General features: G+C 39.7%; 1 protein-coding gene across 1 annotated transcript in view; it reads left to right on the top strand.

Moving 5' to 3' along the window:
- Nucleotides 1-2,590: 2,590 nt before the first annotated feature.
- Nucleotides 2,591-20,640, top strand: part of AUH (AU RNA binding methylglutaconyl-CoA hydratase) — a 108,880-nt gene continuing 90,830 nt past the window's right edge. Inside the window, exons 1-3 of the mRNA XM_075527045.1 lie at nt 2,591-2,943; nt 10,656-10,723; nt 10,821-10,908. Of these exons, the coding sequence (XP_075383160.1) occupies nt 2,730-2,943; nt 10,656-10,723; nt 10,821-10,908 (370 nt within the window). The 5' untranslated portion in view covers nt 2,591-2,729. The remainder of the gene's footprint in view (nt 2,944-10,655; nt 10,724-10,820; nt 10,909-20,640) is intronic.

Here is a 20,640-nt window from a genome sequence, read left to right as displayed (position 1 = left end):
TTTATTTTACCCATCACCAAGTATCAATATTTGGATTTCTGTGTGCAGCAGCAATCAGGTTACCAAGCAATGTCGTATGTTATTTAGGTAGTTACTTAACAGTTTTGTTCCAGTTGCTCCATTTTTTTTTTGCTTATTAGGATATACGTTTAAATAATAATCTGCATGTCAATATACTTTCCCTCTGTAACTAAATGTGCTTTCCATGTACTACTTTGACTTTAAATCTGTGTTGTTAGAACTAAACCACAGTAAAAAAAACAGGGAACAAGAGAATATGGAAAACTTTGCTTTCATCCAAGAGTCCTGATTCATACTTGAATGTCAGTGCAATGGGAGGAACTGAATATACAATATTACAAAAGGCGCTGTAGTATTAAATTACCAAAATAAAACACAGTTATATGAGTATCATGCAGTTTTAAGCATTAATACAGAGACACTGTTCAAAGAACAGAATGACCCACTATAGCAGGCATCTTTATGTCTCTTGTTGCCAAAAATTTAAAATTTCAATTTTTAAAAAACATTTACTCTGTAGACTGCAAAAAATCTTCAACAGCTTTAACTTTGTTATGTTACAATGATAGCTGTATTACCACTCTTCACAACTATTCTGTTTTCAAAAAACACTAAAAAGGTGATCAGAAATAAAACTTTTTATCTAGGTGTAAACATGTCTTAGCAATGTAGATGTGGGAAACTGCAGCAAAAGTGAATAGAAATCAAAATTTGTTTTCACTTCTTATGCTAAGAAAGTAAAATCAAACAATGACGGTGTAAAAGAAAATTGTAATTCTAAAATTCTTTCAGCTTTAACCATGATTGTGGGTGTTTGTACAACAGATATGAGGCTATTGGGCTTGATTCCATATGCTGACCTCTGCTCAGGAAAGTGTTTGCTAGTCTTTGAGTCTGGGAACCATTGCAAATGACAGCTGTACAGGGACAACACGTGTGCCTTCAGCTTCAAGGCAACATTATGGTACTGCAGTAAATCTAGTTCTGCTTTTAATGTCTTTTTACCTTATCCTGTATCTTTTAGAATAGTGATCTCTGTTTCTATTGACATAACTGGGTATGATCTTTCAAAATTCATTCTCATAAAATAAAATGTTCTTTGACTGTGAACAAAATTTCCAGGACAGGTATTCTTTATTCCTTTCTGCCGGAAAAGTCTTTAGCATACTACAGGCACTACTGGAACAGGGTGTTAATCACACGCTATAGTCCTGTTTAAATAGTAAAACATAATAAATGCAAGGCGATAGTCTGCCTGTTCCTCCCCCCCCCATTTGCCCTTCATGGTGCTCTACAAGAACAAACAGGACATTATTTTTAGACTTTCATTTCTCCAGAAGGAAGGCAGTGGAGGGGCTGCTGAGCAACCGCATGGAGAGGAATGCAGTAGCTAGTTCCCAAATGATGACCAAAATGGCTTCATCTGAGCCTCTGCACAGAAGTGATACAGCCTTACCCCTCTGATTAAGTACCACTGAGTTTTGAAAACAACAGGGGGTGGCGCAAAGGCATGTTTTCAACTCTCTCAAGGCCTAATTCTTCGAAGTAAATAAACTTGAAGAAGACAAACTTCACAGCTTTAGGACCCTCATTACTGTCCTGGATTAATTGCAGCCATAGCAATCTTTCCCAAGTCCTGTGTAAGGAGTCAAGTGAACTTCTTTATTTATATCTAATATATACGTACACTCTGCCCAACTACACATTATGGTATTGACACATGGATGGGTGAAATTCTACCATCCTTTTGAAACAGGTCATAGTGGTCTTGCAACACGTGAATTTGCAAGTGAAGCTGGCAGCTATCTCCTACCTCCACCCTTACCGCTTACATTCTTTGACTCGCTTCATGCCGGCGGGCCTGTCAGCGTGCATGGGGAGGGCAACCAGATGCCACGGTGGTGTTGCTTACACAACTAAACGCAGCTCTGAATACCAAGTCGTATTAATGTGATCCTTACTTTTGCAAAGCAACAGTAATTCTGAGTGCCCAAAAAGAGGAAGGTGGGTGTAGAGCGAGAGGGGAAACCAATGCAAGCAGCCTCCTATCTCCGTGCGCAGAACCAGGCGCTACCCGGTTTGTTATTGACCGTAGCTGCTTTTGGGCAGCGCTGAGGCCACTGCTGGGCCTGGGCGCGGCTGTGACACTTGGACAGCAGCAAGAGCGGAAGAGTTCACGCGCGTTCATTCTGGCACCCCCTCATACGGCTCAGCAAAGCCTGGGCACGTTGCCTTGAAGATGGGCTCTAGCTAAGTTCACCACAAAAAAGCATGCTGCGTAACTTCCACCGCTATCGGCAACTCTCAACAGTACCGAAGAGCAACTTTTACCGATGCGAAACTTTTCCCGCAGCACGGTATTGAGGCTGCGTGTGAAACACCTCGGGTCCCTTCTGGCGACCAAGTCTTTCCTCACCACCGACGCCAGCCAGAGCCGGGGCCGGCCCGTTCGACCCCGGTGCCGGTGCCGCCCGCCCAGGCCCGGCCCGGCCCGGCGCTGCCCCCGCGGCCCGGCCTGCGGCCGCAACGCCCCAACGGCTGCCGGGCGGCGGCGGAGCGTGCGGGCAGCGCGCGGCGGCCTCGCGCCTCGGCGGCGGGGGGAGGGGGCCGGCGGCGCCCCGTGCGTGCCGCAGCCGGTCACGTGGGCGGCGGGACCGGGGCCGGCGGTCGCGAGAGGCTGAGGCGGCGCTGGCGGCGCAGGCAGCAGCATGGCGGCGGCGCTGGGCGGCCTGGGCCTCCTGCAAGGCCGAGTCAGGCTGGCAGCCGCGGCCGCCGCGACCTCCTCCCTCGGCCGGCCCGGCCGCCGGGCGCCGGTGCGGGGAGGCGCCGCCGCCGCTCTCCCCTCGGCCGGGAGGAGCTACGGTTCCGAGGCGAAGGAAGAGGAGGAGCTGCGAGTCCGGTACCTGGATGACGAGCACAGAGGTAACGAGGGGAAGGCGCCGGCGGCGGCGGTGGCGGCGGGGCGGCCCTCCCCCGCTACCCCGGCTCCGGCAACGCCCGGGCCGCCGGGCCGGGGTGACCCCTGCGCGCCGCCGCCGCGGCACTGTGGGGCGGCCGCCACGGCGGGGCAGGGAGGGGGAGGCCGCCGGGGGAGCTGCCCGGCGGCGAGGGGCGGGAGGAGAGCGGCGGCTCCTCCTCCTCGGCACCTCGGCCGGCGGCTTCGTCGCAGGGTGCTGGGAACTGCCGGCATGGCAGCTGCAGAACTGCGTCAGCGTGGTCTCTCTTGGCTTTTCTTTTTCAGAGTACTGCACTGTATCGGCTGTATGTCGGAGGTGCACCCTTCTGAGTTGGCATCTCTTGGCCACTTTAATTGGAGAAAATGAAGTTTAGCAGCAACTGCTACAGTCGTGCTGCTTCCCACACCTGTTATGTGCTTGTGTGCAGGGGCAGACAAGGACACAGAAGTTGTATCGACGTTTTCTGTTCTGGAAAGTGTGGCTTCAGCACTCTTGCTCATCTCATGCTGCTTTCCTAGTAACCATCTCACTTTCATCCTTGCTTTTAGTGCTGTCAACTGCTGCTGACCTTGTTCTGCTCAGCTATACCAAGAGTCTTGTTTTAACCCACCTGGTTTAACAAAGAAAGAAAAGCCGTGCTCCAGAGTGATCTGGAGCCAGTGCATCATAACATGGATGCTTTGTACTTCCTCTTCTGGTTTGGTGCCCACCAGATTTTGGAGGTGTTCCTCCTTTGGAGGTGTTTCATTCACCTCCTTTGGTGTTGTTGGTCACTTCCTTCCCGTTTGGGTGCAGCAGGGCTAGGAATGGTGGAGAAACAGTGAGTGCAAGCTCCGTTCCTGGGGATTTATTTTTAGAGCCATGCTGTTATACCTGCTTTTATGGAGAGGCCCATAGTGTGGAGCTCCATTCATCAGCAGTGCAGGAGTCTCTTTATGTGGATAGTATGTCTTGGAATAACCAAATGTTGAGATGCACAATTCAATTTACATCTTTCAGCATGTTAACTCAGTTATTTCAGACTTGCTGCAAATTCAGGCAAACGCCTGCGAGTTGAGTATGTGTATATATAGATTTGTATACATATACAGAGAGGTAACTTTAAAACTTCGAATTTTAGCATGAGGCTTAGAAGATGATTCTTTTTCAAAGGAAAAGTGAGGTTCTGCTTTCATCTGAAGGCAGGTTTTTCTGTCCCTGTTAAGGGTCAGTAAAGTTGATGATGTAGTCTGATCCTGAAATGCGCTTCTGTCTTAGTGATTGTTCTGTTCCCAACTCTTTCCAGTTCCTTTAAGACTTTACTTCTTTAGTCCTGTTTTCTCAACCAACTGTGGAACATGGAATTAGTTTTAAACATCTATTTTATTTTTTTAAGGTTATTTTAAATTGAGGAAGAGGCAAGACAGGAGCAAAGAAGAGTTGTAAAATGTTGGAGGAGTGTTTTTGCTTGTTTGCTTCGTGGTTTTCCAACAAGTACTCAAGTGTTTTCTACCACTACCTAAGATCATGATTCTTATTTCTGCTATTACACAACAAGCAATAGAATTAGGTACTGTGTTCCAGCTGTAGAATCAGCTAGGAATAATTGCTTTTGTAATGTTATGAAGGTGTTTTGTACTGTGTATCTATCCTAAGTTCATTGCTGAGTGTTTTTGATGCAGGTACTGTAAGTTTGACTGTGCAGAGAATTGAAGGAGGTTTTTGAAGAAAAGGTGCAGAGCTAGCTAAAGTTTTGCATGTCAGTAGCCCACCTCTTTTTATTTTTTATTTTGAAGAAGTCTTTTTGAAGTTGTTTTTTCTTTCCTTTTCAGAATATACATCTTTGTTAAATGTGGCATTAAAAATGCCCCAAAACGTGGAGGTAGCATTTGGAGTGTTACATCGACTGTGGCTATCATAAGGAAGGATTCAATCAATGTATTTTTAGTTCATGAATTCTTTTCAGGAGAAGGGGTTTCTTTGGCTTTGCCTTTCAGAAGGAAATAGAAACAAATACTGTTCGTTAACAAAGCGTGAGAACAAGGGTCTAGAAGTAAAGCCAGAAGGACACATAAGCTTCATAGCAGCTCCTTCAGCAGCACAAAAAGCAGACCACATTTCTGCGAAAGAAACATGTCTTTGTGTCCTCCCCGTGCTGCTACTGCATGCCCCCCTCCTTGCCTTTTGTGTCAAGTTCGTGTATCTTTTTCTGTTTACAGCATGTAATACCCCTGCTGCATTAGGACACTAACTCCGTATAAGCCCCCGTGGTCTTTCTTGCTCTTCTCCAACCTACTATTCCTTTTTTCCACCAGTTCATGTTCTAGACCTTCCCAAGTGGGACCCCAGTGCTGTTGCCTCATCATATTCTTTCATTGCATACTTCTTGCCTACAAACAGGGACAGATCCCGTCCCTCTGACTACCTTTTACGGCGCACACACATGCTTGTTTATGCTGTGATTATGCTCTTGTCCATGCATAGTCTTTCCATGCTACTTGGAGAAGGATGTATTGTCCAGGGGCTTTTACAGCTGAGGATGCTGGGGAGCCGGGAAAACTGCCACTAACTGCCTCACATAGAGGCATATATCCTGTAGGTCTAGACAAATCTTTCCCTGCAGGAAAAGTAGCAAATTGTCCTGCTTTGTAACACTTTCATGTGATTTGTATACCACAGTTTTTGGGACATTGTTAAGCATAACCTGAAATGAGACTGTATTTGAAAGGGCTAGTTACTGAAATTTTAATTCAAGACTTTCCACCTTCCAAATTTGAACTGAACTAGAATACAAAAGATGTGATATTTTTGAAGAATGTGATTGTAAAATGCCTGTGTATTCTGAACATATTGCAACTCGTGAAGCTTTTAGTATCACTTTTCAATGAGTATAGTGAATGTCAGTGCATTAGTATTTTTTAATTAAACACATATCTTTTACTTTATTTGAGATACTATTTGATTATCACTAGGGCTGAAATATATTACAACGATTGACATTTCAGAACTCTTAGCCAAGTTGCATTAGTGATCCCATTACAAATTTTAATGAACTTAGGGCTTTGCTCTTTAAGTTTTAGATGGAATTAGGAGAAATATCTCTGTGGTTGTGACTCGAGTGTTGCAGTGTCAGTTGCTGGAATGTGATATAAATATTTGTAAAATTGAGATTTTTACAGTAGAACAACTATTTGTGTTTATGTTTTCCAGCTGCTTTTAGTTCAGTTAGAGTATCTAAGACAGCTTTTTGTCCTAATCAGAATTTTAACATACATAACAATGGGCAGAACAAATATGGTCTCGGTTGAAGTTGTTTCTTCAGAGGCTGGAAACTGATAGGTAGCTGATAAATTGGAAAAGCTTTCCTTTCTTTTGCTCTCTTTAAATAAAGCAGGGCTGAGCAGATGAGATCTACTAATTTAAGTTAAGTGGTGTTTAGGGATAAAAAAGGTGCAGATAATGGGATTTTGAAAAGTGTTTTGGTGTTTTTAAAAATACTTCCTGGAACACATCTGTATGATTTTGCACTTAAATACTTCTTGATAAGGCAATCAATGGAAACCACCAGAATTGTGCATGATACACTCGCCATAGGTTCTTGTTTTGCTTAAGAAACTATTCTAGAATAATAAGCGTCTAAATAAACTTGCCTACCTTGGTTTATCTGAGTAGTTAAGCGAGACAAGCTTAAGAATGACTTAGCTCTCTCTGATCCTCCCTCCATTTTTCAGTGCATAATTCAGGTTATTTTTTTTAGTTATGAAAAAGTACATTTGGATAGATCATTTGTGTGAGTGTGTATACTTAATACAAATAAATATGTTTCCAAAACTACTTTTTATACAGATGTAGTCAATCTTTCTAACTCAGACAGAATTACTAATATGAGTGTAAAGACAGGATTTATTTGTAAGTAACCGTTTAAATGAGTTTCTGCCAAACATTGAGGATGAATATTTTTTGAAAACTAAAAAGTACAAGATAAAACAGATAAAAATCATGATTTAAAGTAACATTTCCTGTGTGCTGATATAAACTGTAGTTAAACCATGATCTAATCACTTCACTTAAATTGTTCCACCCTGTTTTGTACAGTATAGAAAGAAATATGATTTTTTTCTCTCAGCAGTTTTAAGTAATGATAGCATCATATATTTTTGCCATCGCTCTTAAAATACAAGAACCTTTCAATATGAACTACTTATATGCAAATCCCCAATGTAGCGTACACTATGAAATGAGGATGTTTCTGGGAATTTACAGGTATTTTGAAGCTATCTTTCATATATGTATGTATCTATCTCACTAAAAGACATTTTTTTGTTTTTATTATATATGACTTTCATATAGTTTTCTCTTAAACATTAAGACTTGTATCACAGGCAGCTTTCTCTTTTGACAAAGGTAACTTATAAGCAGGGAACATATTGTATGTTTGCATATGCTTTTCCTCTGATGGTTGGCGAGGAAGTAGTACACGGGGATATGACTGCTTATGTTAGACAGCATTGGGAGTCATCCTAGTCCCTTGGAGAGCCTAGCTAATAGGGTGAAGGTTAGTTTTTAATATGTCGATGTAACTTTTAATAGATGCACATTATTTGCTGAAGAGTGTTCTGAAATAATGTGGAGATGACTCCCAGGAAAAACTATGAAAATCTGCCACTTTGACACCATACAGATACTGGAATTTTATTCTTATTAGAATTTATGCTGATATTTGTTGATGAATGTGATGATGACTTTTAATTTTTTTTTTTCTTTTACAAATAGATTTTTCAAACAATTTTTTTTTTTTTAAAGATTTTGGAAAGCACACCTATATGTGGGTGCTTTAGGAAGAATGAACCATGATTAAGTGCTTCAGATGATGCTGTAACACGTATTTTGAAATACATAAAAATAATCAGGTTTTCTGTATGACTAACAATATTTGTCAGAATGGTTACCTGTATGGCAGTATTGTCTGAACATTTTTCTTTTTTCTTTTTCTTTTCTTTATAATTGGGTTGGTGGGGCTCTGCAGTGTTATATGGAGCTTGATTGTTCCTTTTTGCCCTGGTTAGAGAAATTTATCCCATCTAAAATTGATATACCTGTGTGACCAGGGGTTTAAATCTTGAATGCGCAAAACAGGGAGGACTTACCTTCAACAGTTTTTGCCAGGAGATTCCTGGGGTGGGCTGGGGAAGGGAGAAGGATTAAATTCTCAGCTGGAAATCAGGAAGTCTGTTTTTCAATTTCTGTTTTGTGACTTTGAGCAGGTACTTAATCTGTCTGTAGTTCAGTCACTGATTAATACATTGGGAAAACTTCCCAAATCTTACTGCAGTATTAAAAAACCCAAGAATTTGTTTTAAGGATGCCCAGGTACTATAGTAACGGCATATTAGAACAAAACTGACTCAAACGAGAATTCAAGGAATGTCTTTTTGTATACCTCACTGCAATATATAGTTTTCTCTTGTAAATCATTTATGCGTTTCCTGTTGCAGTTCTTGCTTCATCTTCTTTTCCTATTTAAGAAATAGAACAGCTGTGTGGGTGTCATCTTATTTTTCTGGAGCGGGAGCTAGAAGTGGTAGATTTATGACTTGATATGACACTGCTAAGAAGAATCAACTTGTATGATTTGTCTTCAAGGATCATCCCTTCGTAGGAAAAAATATTAAATCTTCTTTAATGTTAATTGGAACTTCCTTCTGAATACACTAATATTGGTGGTGGAGCAGAAGTCTTTGGGCTCTGATGGGAAGAAGAAAACTACAAGTGTAATTAAAAAGCGTTATTGCTATTGAAAAAGACATGCTTCCGGAAAGGTCTTTATTTCCTAACTGAAGAACAGTTTGGGATGATAGCATTTCTAGTTTATTCAAACACCGGATTTGCAGTGTGCCTTAGAGTTTAAAATCAAAGCCAGATCAAGTGTCTTTTTGTGCCTTTAATGTGTGGTGCTGCTTTTGCCTAATTGAACATGTGGAGTATTTGAATTTGGAGTAATCCTCATGAAGAATAAGTTGTGACAGTAGAAGAAAAGTGCTGCAGTCAGAAGCACCACTTGAACGTTGTCCCATTTGGTCAGCACGGCATAAGCAGATTCCTGTGTAAGTGCTGAATAAGGACCCTTGCAGGAGGTCCTAGATGACTACTTCCAACCTTGGGGATGAACAGGTGGGGATTTAGGTTTACAGAGCAAGGGAGTGAAGATCATTTGGGTTAGCCAGGCTCCTCTCCCTTTTTAGGAGGTATTTGTACATAGCAATGGCTTGTACCTTGGGAGCAAGCAAGAGGCATGTATGCTCTCCTACTTGGGTTTGACCATTTTTGTTTGAATCTTGAGAGTGGTAGCTGGTGAATGGAGGACTTTGGTTTTAAATTGGTAGCTGCAGAAGGAGCAGGAGCTCTCTTTGATCTCATCTTGTGTGCATAGATGTGCACATACATGCAGGAGGAAGAAGAGGAAGGGGAGCAGGCTCAAGCACTGATAGGTCAGTCCTTTAGGAGGACAGGTTTCCCTGAAATAAAAGAAGGATTATGCACTAAGATGACACGACAGGCACCCTGTGGAGACTGCAAGAGCCAGATTACGTATAGATTATACGTGCAAAGCTGAGTGGTGAAGTAGTAAATACACGGGCAAATACTGAGTTCCTGGGATTTCTTTTTTCATCTTGTAGACTGATGGCAATACTGTGGGCATTTTTGTCTGAGATAGAGAGCTCCCTTTTTGTCTTTCACTCCTGGTCCCTGTCCTAGTCCTTTGATTTTCTCCCCTTACCCCTGCATTCTCCAAGTGAAAAAAAAAGTCCTGATTGATAAGACCTTACCAGGATCAATTTAATAGGACTGTGTGCTGTTGTTTAGAATTCAGGGAATTCTAGTGTGTTCAGGAACTAATTGTGTAAAAGATTGCTACAGGCTTGGTAAACTCAGACACTACTAAGATAAACTTTTCACAATTTTCCTGTTTTGATAATCATGCCTGTTAAGCTGAGGGGGGTGAAATAAGGGCAAATAAATGGTGTTTCTGCTGCAACATTCAAACCAATGCGCATGTAATCAGTCAGTGAGACAACTGATCTCTAACTGGACTAAAGAAGCTGTGAATGTGTGATTGGAGCTGTGTGCCAAGCATTGAGTGCAGTTTTTGTGTCTTGGGGGAGAATTTTTATATGATTTCTTTCTTTTTAAACAAAAGTTTAGGTTTCCCATTGATAGCATTCTTTCTGTGTTTGTGAATTCCTTTTAGCTGTATCAGAGTTGCTAGTCTTAGCTGTGGTACCACGTCTTGCTTTAAGCAGTCTCTGAAGGCAGGCTGTCTAAATATGGAAACATATGCTTTACAATTAAGTATCTTTCCTGATTGCATGTCTGCACTTCACACACAAACATGGAATTTGTGCGTACAATTGTGTATTTATACATTCAGCCTTTGTAAGCACTATTTCCATGTGAAGGTGTTAGGGCCATATTTTCGTTCTTAAAATAAATGTCATTTCTGTTGAACTTTGAAATGTTTAACATTGGAAAATGTAAGTCAGTTTATTTTCTTTCAAAAACTCAGTAGTTAAGTGATTACACTAGCATTTTTTTACAGTCCTCAAAGATGCTTTTTCTATAATTTCAAAATAATAATTTACATAGATAATATATATTTTACTACGTTGTAACAATGATACAATTTTTCTTCCCCTCCAGGAATTGTGGTGCTTGGATTAAACAGATCTCATGCCAAGAATGCACTTAACAAAAATCTTTTAAAAATGGTAAGTGAAAAGAATAGTTTTTAGTATAAAAGTGAAGTACTGGAATGAAGTACTTTAAAAAGTGTTTGGTTATTCCCCTTCCTCCTTTTCTCTGTAGATGTCAAAAGCTGTGGATGCTTTGAAATCTGATAAGAAAGTACGAACTGTTATATTCCGGAGTGAAGTCCCAGGGATATTCTGTGCTGGTATGCAAACTTAATTTTCCTGAGAAGCTGGAAATCTGTATCTAATATTGCACAAAAAGCCCAGATTCCAAGGAAACATGTCTTTTGTATATATTCATCTCAGTAGCAAACAAAACTTTTTAGTATAATTTTCCTCAATTGCTAACAAGAACCGGATATTGGTTTTATTCTTTCTGTGTCATAAAGTATTTCAAAATATGTAATAGATTATTCAGGGTGGTGGAAAATTATTTAATTGAGCTCCTAGAAAGTCTTGCATGAACTTCAGAATGAGGACCAAGTAATGCTAGAGGCCATATAAGGAGGCTGTGTAGAAAGCTGTATCAAAACCATATTTTAAACACATTAAAATTAGCTTCTAATTAAAGAAACATACTAAAATTAAAATTAATTATGAACGTGACTGTTACTGCAGACTGAATGTATTCTCAAATTGAAACAAAACAAAACAAAAAGCACACAGCCCAACCCACATATCAAGCAGTACATGTGTCCTGCCAAAGTACTCAGGAAAACAAAAGCTCTCAACTATCAAACACTGGGAAACAGAATTTGTCAACATGTCAAAATCAATTGAAGCAACTGTGTCTTTTGTGATATCAACTGAATAGTCTCCTTATTTTCAGATGTCACATCCAGTTCTTACTTTATTCAAATTTAATTTAAATCTGTTTGAAGCTGAAAACAGAAGTCAGTTTCTTCTTTCTAATGTACGAATAGAACTGTCAAGAAAGAGGAGATCAGTTCTAAAATCTTTATTTTCTTATCACTCATGCAATCATTAAGCTTGCTAGCCACGCAGAACATAATTAATTCAGTTTTAAATGCAAAATAGTTTTTCCAATTTTTACGTATGTAACATAGCTGAGTACTTTTAGTTTAGGTTAAAATTCTTTTTTGTTCCTTTTAGTAAGTCTCTGTTTTCATCCAGGTACATTTTGCCACTTCTAAGACTTGTGAAAAGAATTCTCTTGAAAAAAGGGAGTAATCAATTCAGCATTTACAAATACATATCAAAAGGTTAAATATGTGTACTGATCAATGTATTTAATTTAAAGGTTGTATCTTGTTTTAAAGATCAGTAACTAACAACAATCTTCAGGGGAAGAAGAGTTTAAAACTGTGGTTTTTAAACTGATGAAGAATGCCGCATTAGAGCAACACATGCAAATGGGCTTTCAAGTTAGATGTTATGTAATTCATATAAAAAAGTGGCCATTAGTTGAGATTTATTTATTATCAACTGGTTTTTCTTTTTTTTCTTTTTTTACTAATTTTTTTATTTAACATTAATGAATTTTACGGTAGTGTTATATAGGAAATATGAGAGCAGAAATACTGATTTTGGCAGAGAGGATCTCGGGTATGCTATTAATACTGTATTTATGAGCTCTAGGTACTTCTCCAGTATTCTCTGTTGGTTAACTTTGTGGAGCTGTTTTGGTATTAAGATTTAAAGTAGGCATTGTTGCCTGTTTGTCTGACTAAAAAAAGCAAGTTAGAGTATGTATACACAGCTGACTGTAGGCAAGATGCAAGGTTGTTTATGTGTGGACATTGGGAAGGAAAATTAGCCCTGAAAAGAGGAGTGTGAAAGACTAGGGCTGGATAGCTATATCCAGATCTTAAACCAGGGAGTAGGGATAGGGTGTGGACCAGCTGTCTGTAATTTTTTAAAAAAGTGACAGGTAAAAGGAAGGTGCTAAGAAAGGAAACTCCTGCAGCTGAACCAGTGAAATAAAGGATGTTCCAACAGTGGTAACTGAAATTCAGGGTGAACCAGAAGACTTGAGGCAGAGTTTATCAATGAAAATAGGCAGAAATAGCTCCGTGGCTGGATGGGTTGCTTCTATAGATGAATTTAAGAGTGTCTGTGAAGAGAATGAAACTAGGGAAAGCATAGGGAGACGTGGACAAAACAGGTAATGGCTTAGGGAAGTGGGATGAAGGGAGGAACATACTGGATGTAACAAGGTATTTTCTGGAGAGGACTTACTCAGGAAATTCAGTAGAACAGAAGAAAGCGTTTTCAAACTTAAATGTTAAAGGACAGTGTGTTGTTTCAGGAACACTTAATTTCCTTAAAAAATGCAAGGATCCTCTTGTGAAATGTTGTCACATTTTCTTAAGCTTTATAGTGCAATTCAATCAGGCTAAACTTTGAATGTTTGTTTTATTTTTTGTATTTCCTCAATTATATTTTCTTTATGGGAAATTCATTCATTATGGGAATGTATGTTTTTAAAAATACATTTTTTTATGATGATTTTTTGGACCACCATCTGACATTTTACAGACCACAGATTGAAAAACTTTGTCCTAGAATGTAATTCCCTTTTATGTGTGGAATGAAATCCAAGATCCTTAAATCTTTCCATTCCTCAGCTATCATCAAAAATCTGTGAAAGCCACAAGTCAAGTGTCTTGTTTCCTTCTAAGGGCTAGTCCACAAAACATGACATCCAACTGTTTTTCACAAAATGACAGTGTGGGTGATTGAAAGTTTTAAACTCTGTTGATGGGTGATGTGGATTTGAGTGATTCCAAATTAGGGAATTTTCACATGTTGAAACGGGAGGGGAAGAAAAAAAAGGAATTGTATAAAAGAATATAGGGTTGTGGCAGCAATCTTATCCTTTCATTTCTGCATAAAGATTCGCTTTGAATCTTTTACTACTGTTTTCCTTGTATCTTCCTTCTTACATGGGTGCAAAAAGTTCCTCATTAATGCTCTAGCACTGATCAAAAGGAACACCTGGAAGTCAAAGAAGAGCTTGGCTGGGGTTAAGGATGCATTATGTCTGTGAAGCCTTCTTGTGCTTCCATCAGAAGTGCTCTGGCTCTGAGTCACTTCTTGGCCACTTTCTTTCTCTGTCTAAAACCAAATAAATAAAATATTGGCCTTTCTGCAGTGAACATGTATGACCAGTCCTGGCCTATGTAGGCCTATGCTGTGTGCCTGCCCAGTTCTGCTGCCAAGGCAGGTGAGTCTGTGCAGGAGTCTTTTTATTTCCTGGCCATGTTCCATCCTCAAGGATGACACAGTCTGTGCATGGGATAAGGCACATGTCCCATGGGTAAAAAGTCTGCGATCAAGTAATTAAGAGCTATGCTGTGTTCACACAAGGAGCTGAATTACATTTATGTGGGCAGTTTGAATAGCTTCATTTTTCATTATTAATGTAATTTTAACATGTATATTAGTGATATTGCTCAGGTAGTTTTGTGAGCAGATTTTCAGGATTTTTCATCTTCAAAAAATTTCTGGAAGTGTAAGTGTGTGCATAGCACTGTTGGGAGATACGGTACTGTGAGGAAGGGAGGAAGGACTATCCACAAGTTGTTGCAAAACCTTATTTTGGAGTGGCAGCATATTCTGGGAGACAATCTTGCAGGTTCTTCTGATCTTAACTATGTGAGGTCTGAAAGAAGTTAAAATAAAATCCATTCCCCAAGAGTTTTTTTTTTTGGTTTTCAGGTAGTGTTTGATAATGTTTGTGGTCTGAAGAGTTGAACAACCTAATACTGCATCTTAAAGCTTTTGTTGTTCAGTTTCCTAAAGCTTTGAATAAAAGGCAAAATAATATTTATAGAGCTTTTAGTTACAGAATTTTGCTTTTGGAAATGTTGTTTTGGCAAGCTGAAGCATGCTGCGTGATTCCAAATGTTCTCCTTTTTTTTTTTTTTTTTTTTTTTCCCCCCCTCTCTCCCACTCCTGTCTGTATGTTTGGTGACATGAAATGGGGATTATGTTATATTTTGCAATTACAAACTACGGATATTTGAGATCAGGTAATGTTCTTTTCTTTTTAAACAGTTTTATTTGTTGATGGTTACAGTAACTAAAGAAACAGATTCCTTTTATATTCTTTTCTTTCCCCCTTTCCACCTGCTGTTCCTTGTACCATTGTTTCCCTTAGGACTGTCACGTTCCTTCAGCCCTCTTTTCATGTCCTGTCAAGAAAGCACTTTTATGTGTTTTAAAAAAATTTATTCTTCATGTGTTTGTCTCAGGCAGTAATTTACTGGCCCATAGTCCATTGGTTCAGTTTACAGCTCATACTAATAAGTAAAACCCCATGCTACTGTTTTACAGGTCAAAGTAGTTACTGTTTTATTTTCCTTCCTCTGGTGCCTGACCAACCAGGTCAGTTGCGTAACTGACTGTTCCAGTCCAATCAGAGATTGTTTCTTTCCTAAAAGTCCACATATGAGTTGTTGTCAGTTCCCCTGCATTCATCCACCCTCTGTTGATACGCAGAAAAATTCTGCCATCTCATATGGGAGGAGAAAGAAATACTGTGATTCCCTAGAGGAACAGACCACTTACAGATTTCTTTTTGCATGGAAGAATTAGAAAGAGAGTTTCCACGGGAAATAACCTCTAACTTCTTGAGATTTTTTTGGTGACTGTGTTTAGAGTATAATTGTTAAGAACAGTTTCTTCAGTATTGCTTCTCCAAAGTGAACTGTAGTAATTGAAACAGAGGTTGTGAGATTGATGAGTTATTTGCTTTGTATATGTGTGCACACAAAGAAAGAGAGCTTTGGTGCAATTTTTAGTTGACAGATTTGAAAAAGTGTTGTTCTTTAGAGACCTCATTTCAGAAATCTTTGAGACATATCAGAATATGAGTAGTTAACTTATTTTTTGTTGTAAATGGCTTTCAAGACAATTTAAAAAATTTGGGTATTGGAGCTCTTCAAACCGCTTTGACCTAAAAGTCACTGCAGCTTGGCCAATAAAGCCCCCTCTTGGAAAAGCAGAAGTAGTCTTTCTGCCAGCAAAAATTCATCAATTTGGTCTGTGGTGTGAGTAAAGCCAACAGAAATGCTTTTCCTGTTGGCATAACTTGTCTACATCAGAATTTTGTTTCCAGCACAGCTGAATTGGCTGTATGGTGTGTGGTTCCCGGCTGCCGTTTCCAGCTGGTGTAGTTATTCCGGCAGAAGTTCATGAAGCAGACAAACCTGGTAGAGCAGATCGTTGAAGACTTCTTCGTTTATGAGGTTTTGATGTGGATTGAATTGAAAAAAGGAGGAAAGGAGTTCCATAATAGCTCTTAAATACTTGACCCACTCTTATTTTTGTAGAACTAGCAAGAGTAGTAGGGAAATATTATTGTGGATGTAGTCTCCTTTTTCTCTCCCAGTATCTGTTATGCAAGCAAGGAGAGAGGATATATTTTCCCAGAGCATATTTTGGTTCTTCAGATTCCAGCTCCTGCAGAGCAAAAGAGAAGAGAGTTCATGTATTACTCCACAGTTCCCTTCTGAGGATTCAGGTCATACATGAAAATATTTTAGTGTCTTCTGAATATTTTTGTTGCTGTATATACATTTCATTCCCCAAAATAAATGCCTTCAGACATAGACTGTAGCTAAGTTCTTTCCTCTTTTTTTCATTCCAGACTTTCACCAAGGTTCACATTCAAACTGATGCCAGCTGCTTGTAGACTGCTAGGCTCAATGACAGTTGCATTTCCCCTAGAGCAACATGAGTTACGTGAAAACCGGCAGGTTGGTCAGCCGTGTGACAGCTATGTCTTGTGAGTGTGCACATAGTAATCTGTTGAGTTTGGAATCTATAGCTTGCATTTGTCTGACATGGGTTATTTTACTTCTTAATTTTGTTTCTGATGTTTAGAAACAAAATTACTTCTTAATTTTGTTTCTAATAGCTGTCATGATTTTCTAGAGCACATGTTGAACAACCGACCTGATAAAGAGTGCAGTTAGGATTATGGTTTGATCCCCTAGTCTATACAGGAAAAAATCCCAATGAGAAAAACTGGTTTAAATGTCTTTCGTTTGGAAGTACCTCCATCAGATAACTCCAAATGCTCCTCTACCTTCTACCCTGAGGAGACTTACTGAATTTCAGAAGAAATTGGAATGACTGTGGATTTTTGAGACCTAGAAAAGTTCATCTTAAACAAAAGTTTGTTCTTGGCCTTAAGTACAGCAGAGCTTTCCTAATTAACACTTACATGATTCTAGTATTGGAATGTAGTTCAGATGAGTTCAGCATGTTGTTTGATGCCTGTTATTCTGTCCAAGTTTACTTTAACCTCCTGGCGAGTTGTAGAACAAGGTACTGGGAAATTAGCAAATAAAATTGCTTCTAGTTAATGCAATGCTGGCAGAGTAAATAGCTGCATGCTTAGTTTATGCTGCAAAAATAGATAAATATACATACAACTTCTAGCTGCGGAAAAAATACAAATGGGAGGTTTCCAGGAAGCTTTTCAATAAGAATATGAGACTATAACCACGTTCGTTTTCTTTATCTCCAAAAGAGTGTTCCATTCCTGTTGAGGAGGCAGCCACAAGGAATGGGGTAGGAAGTTGGGTGGGACTGTCAACAACAGTGCAGTCTTTAAATCAGCTCCAAACAGCTATGAAGCTTTCAGCTGAGAATCACTTGTCTGCCTTCTCATTGGTGATTACAATGCCTGACTTGAGAAAATGATAGGAAAGTTTGGTTTTGTGTTTTTTTTTTTTTTCTTTTTTGTATATTCAGCTTTCTTAAAGTTATTTTGTAGTTGGGAATAGAGTTTTTAAACCAGTGTATTGGGTTTACATGGCAAGGTTTTGGTAACATGGGGGTGGTCTCTGTGAGAAGAAACCAGGAGCTGTCCCTGTGTTGGACACAGTGAGCTCCAGCCAGTTCCAAAACGAACGCATGGCTGCCCAAAGCTGAGCCTGTCAGCAATGCTGGTGGCACCTCTGTGATAACATATTTAAGAAAGGGTAAAAAACCACGTGCAGCAGCTGTGAGAGAGAGGAGTGAGAAAAAACATGAGAGAAACAGCTCTGCAGACACCAAGGTCACTAAGAAGGAAGGGGAGTAGGTGCTCCAAACGCCAGAGCAGAGGTTCCGTGCAGCCCATGGAGAAGACCATGGCAAAGCAGGTTGTCCCCCTGCAGCCCATGGAGGACCACTCTGGAGCAGATATCCACACTGCAGCCTGTGGGGAACCCCATGCTGGAGCAGGTGGACACGCCCTGAAGGAAGCTGCAGCCCATGAAGAGCACTCTCAGGAGCAGGTTCCTGGCAAGAGCTGTGGCCTGTGGAGAGTAGCCTATGCAGGAGCAGGTTTTCTGGCAGGTGAGGCCCACAGGGGACCCACAGTGGAGTAGTCTGTTTCTGAAGGACTGCACCCTGTAGAAAGGACCCATGCTGAAGCAGTTCTTGAAGAACTGCAGCCCATGAGAAGGACCCACGTTAGAGCAGTTCATGAAGGACTGTAACCCGTGAGAGGGACCGTATGCTAGAGCAGGGGAAAAGTGTGAGGAGGAAGAAGTGGCAGAGACAAGTGTTATGGTCTTACTGCAACCCCCATTCTCCATCCCCCCTGCACTGCTCAGCAGCAGGGAAAGAAGTAGAAGAGTTAGTAGTGAAGTTGAGCCAGGAGAGAAGGGAGGGTGGGAGGAAGTTGTTTTTAAGGTTTTTTTTGTTTCACACTATCCAACTCTATTTTTAATTGGCAATAAATTAAATTTACCTTTCCTAAGTCGAGACTGTTTTGCCCATGATGGTAACTAGTGAATGATCTCCCTGTCCTTATCTTGACCCATGAGTTTTTAATTGTATTTTCTCCCCCATCCTACTGAGGAGGGGAAGTGAGAGAGTGGCTTGGTGGGCACCTGGCAGGCAGCCAAAGTTGTTATGGATTTTCCAAAATAAGACTGAGGCAAGACCTTTATTCTTGAGGAACTATGAAATTGAGGATGTACTTTTTATATAAAGTCTTAGAGGAACTTGCATAAAAATGTGCTACATAGAAGTAGTAAGGAAGCTTTCTCTGCAGTTGAGTGAGTAGTGACCAGTACTGTGTAATTAGTACTCTACAGAAGCTAAAGTGGATTAACTTCAACAAAAGAGACTAAATCTGTAGCTTCTGTGTTCTTTCTTTCATCCCTTACTTGAGATGCAAGAATCTTTTCATCAGGCTTGTGCAGGACATCTGTTTAGATGTCTCTCTCTTCCTACATTGTGTGCTCTAAACATTTGTCTATGGAATACTGTGTGTCTCTCTCCTCTAGTTTTCAAGTTCTCTAATGACAACTTTAGTTTAGTTACTCCTTTAGTGCCAGGAGCAATTTATAAAAACATTGTATTTCTGTCTGAGAGACTCCATTCTTCCACTAATTGAAGACTATTTGAATTGAAAGTACTTTCAACCACAGTGTACTTTGCTCCTTTATCAACGTTTTTCTTAGGCTCTAGTGGAAGTACAGACAACTTTATTCATAGCTAATATTGCCACAGCATAAAACTTAAAAAAAAGTTTCTGGTAATTGGTTGTATTCAGCTGGGATGCTAGTTGTGGATATTTCCATGCAATTTTTCTTCCTTTTTTGGTCTTGAATGAGTTGTAGACTGTAGCTCACTGTGATTTGAGAGCACAAAGCTGGTGAATAACAAATTTAAGATCAGGCCATTAGTGGAAGATAAATTATGAAAGCCAGCTAGAGAGCCATCTTTTTAGCAATATTTTTTCTTGATTGATGTAATTTTGAGATTTGCCTTTTAAAGCTGATGAAACAGAACATCTGACCATTCCTTCTCTTGTGTGGCTTGTGACGCCTCATTCAAAAATGGAAGTGTAAAAGGTTCATTTATTCCAGTAACGTAAGCATCCTTCTTTCTCCTTCCTCATTAGAATTGAAGGCATCTTAGACTTGAGATCCATGCTATTACTTAAGATTTACCTAAAAAAAAGAATCTGTCTGAATTGGTCCTTGTCCTCTAGTTATGTGGTGATTCTTGCCAAGCAGAATCAATGTTTTTGTGGACAGTGACTTAATAAGAATGATCAAGCTAGTGATTTACTAGTGTAAGACAGAGTTCTTAGCTAAGGCTGGACTCAGTAATACAATGACATGGAACTACAAACCAACACCTACTTCAGTTATTTGAAGTATGGGGTTATTTTACATGATGGATATCTGTCTTTAGAACTAATTTTGAGCAACAGAGGGCTATAGTATACTTGATGTCATTCAGCTGGCTTATGTGTGCTGGAAAGTATAAAAGCAGAATTAAAGTGTGTATCTTTGACTATTGCAGAACATAGTGAGGTTGTGGTAAGTTTTAATTGCTGATAAAAAAACCCTAATTTTTTAGATTATTCTATTTACGTAGTTTAAAGAAACGTCTTCGGCTTTTCATCTGTTAGAACAAATGCACACAATGAATGTGATATTTTCTGGGAATATTTTTTTTTTCAGTGAAAACCACCTAAAAATATTAAATTCTGTGTAAAAGATGTATTTCTGAGAGAGTGGAATTTGGTTAGTTCTTTAGTTTAACCAGAGGAGGGTAACGGGAAACAGGAATGACTTTCCCAAAGCCCTTAAAAAATTGTCGTAAAAGCGTGGGAAAAATTGATCAGATTGAGTGCCTAAAATTATTACACTGAATTAATAGATACAAAATAATTTGTTATTACATTCTGGAGGAGTAGTCACAAAGCATAAATATACTGGTGAAAAGAGAAATTTATTTGTTTGGAGTCTGTGTATGGGAGTCAGAATTGTTCTCCAGGGTGTCCTCTCTTTTGAATAGCTGTACAGAAGACCTAGGGAGACAAATGTCTGAAGGATACACTTGGCCTTTTTGAGTTCCCGTCCTACATCTAGTTTACACTAAGTTGAGTGAAAATTTTGGAAGTGCAGCTTGGTTTTTTTTAATGAAAAATAGAGGGTTTGAGCCTAACTTTAGAG

The sequence above is a fragment of the Mycteria americana genome, chromosome Z (genome assembly GCF_035582795.1).
Source record: "Mycteria americana isolate JAX WOST 10 ecotype Jacksonville Zoo and Gardens chromosome Z, USCA_MyAme_1.0, whole genome shotgun sequence".
In the NCBI taxonomy this organism is placed as follows: domain Eukaryota; kingdom Metazoa; phylum Chordata; class Aves; order Ciconiiformes; family Ciconiidae; genus Mycteria; species Mycteria americana.
The sequence above is the reverse complement of the archived record's forward strand: the minus strand, read 5'-3'. Positions and strand labels throughout refer to the sequence as shown.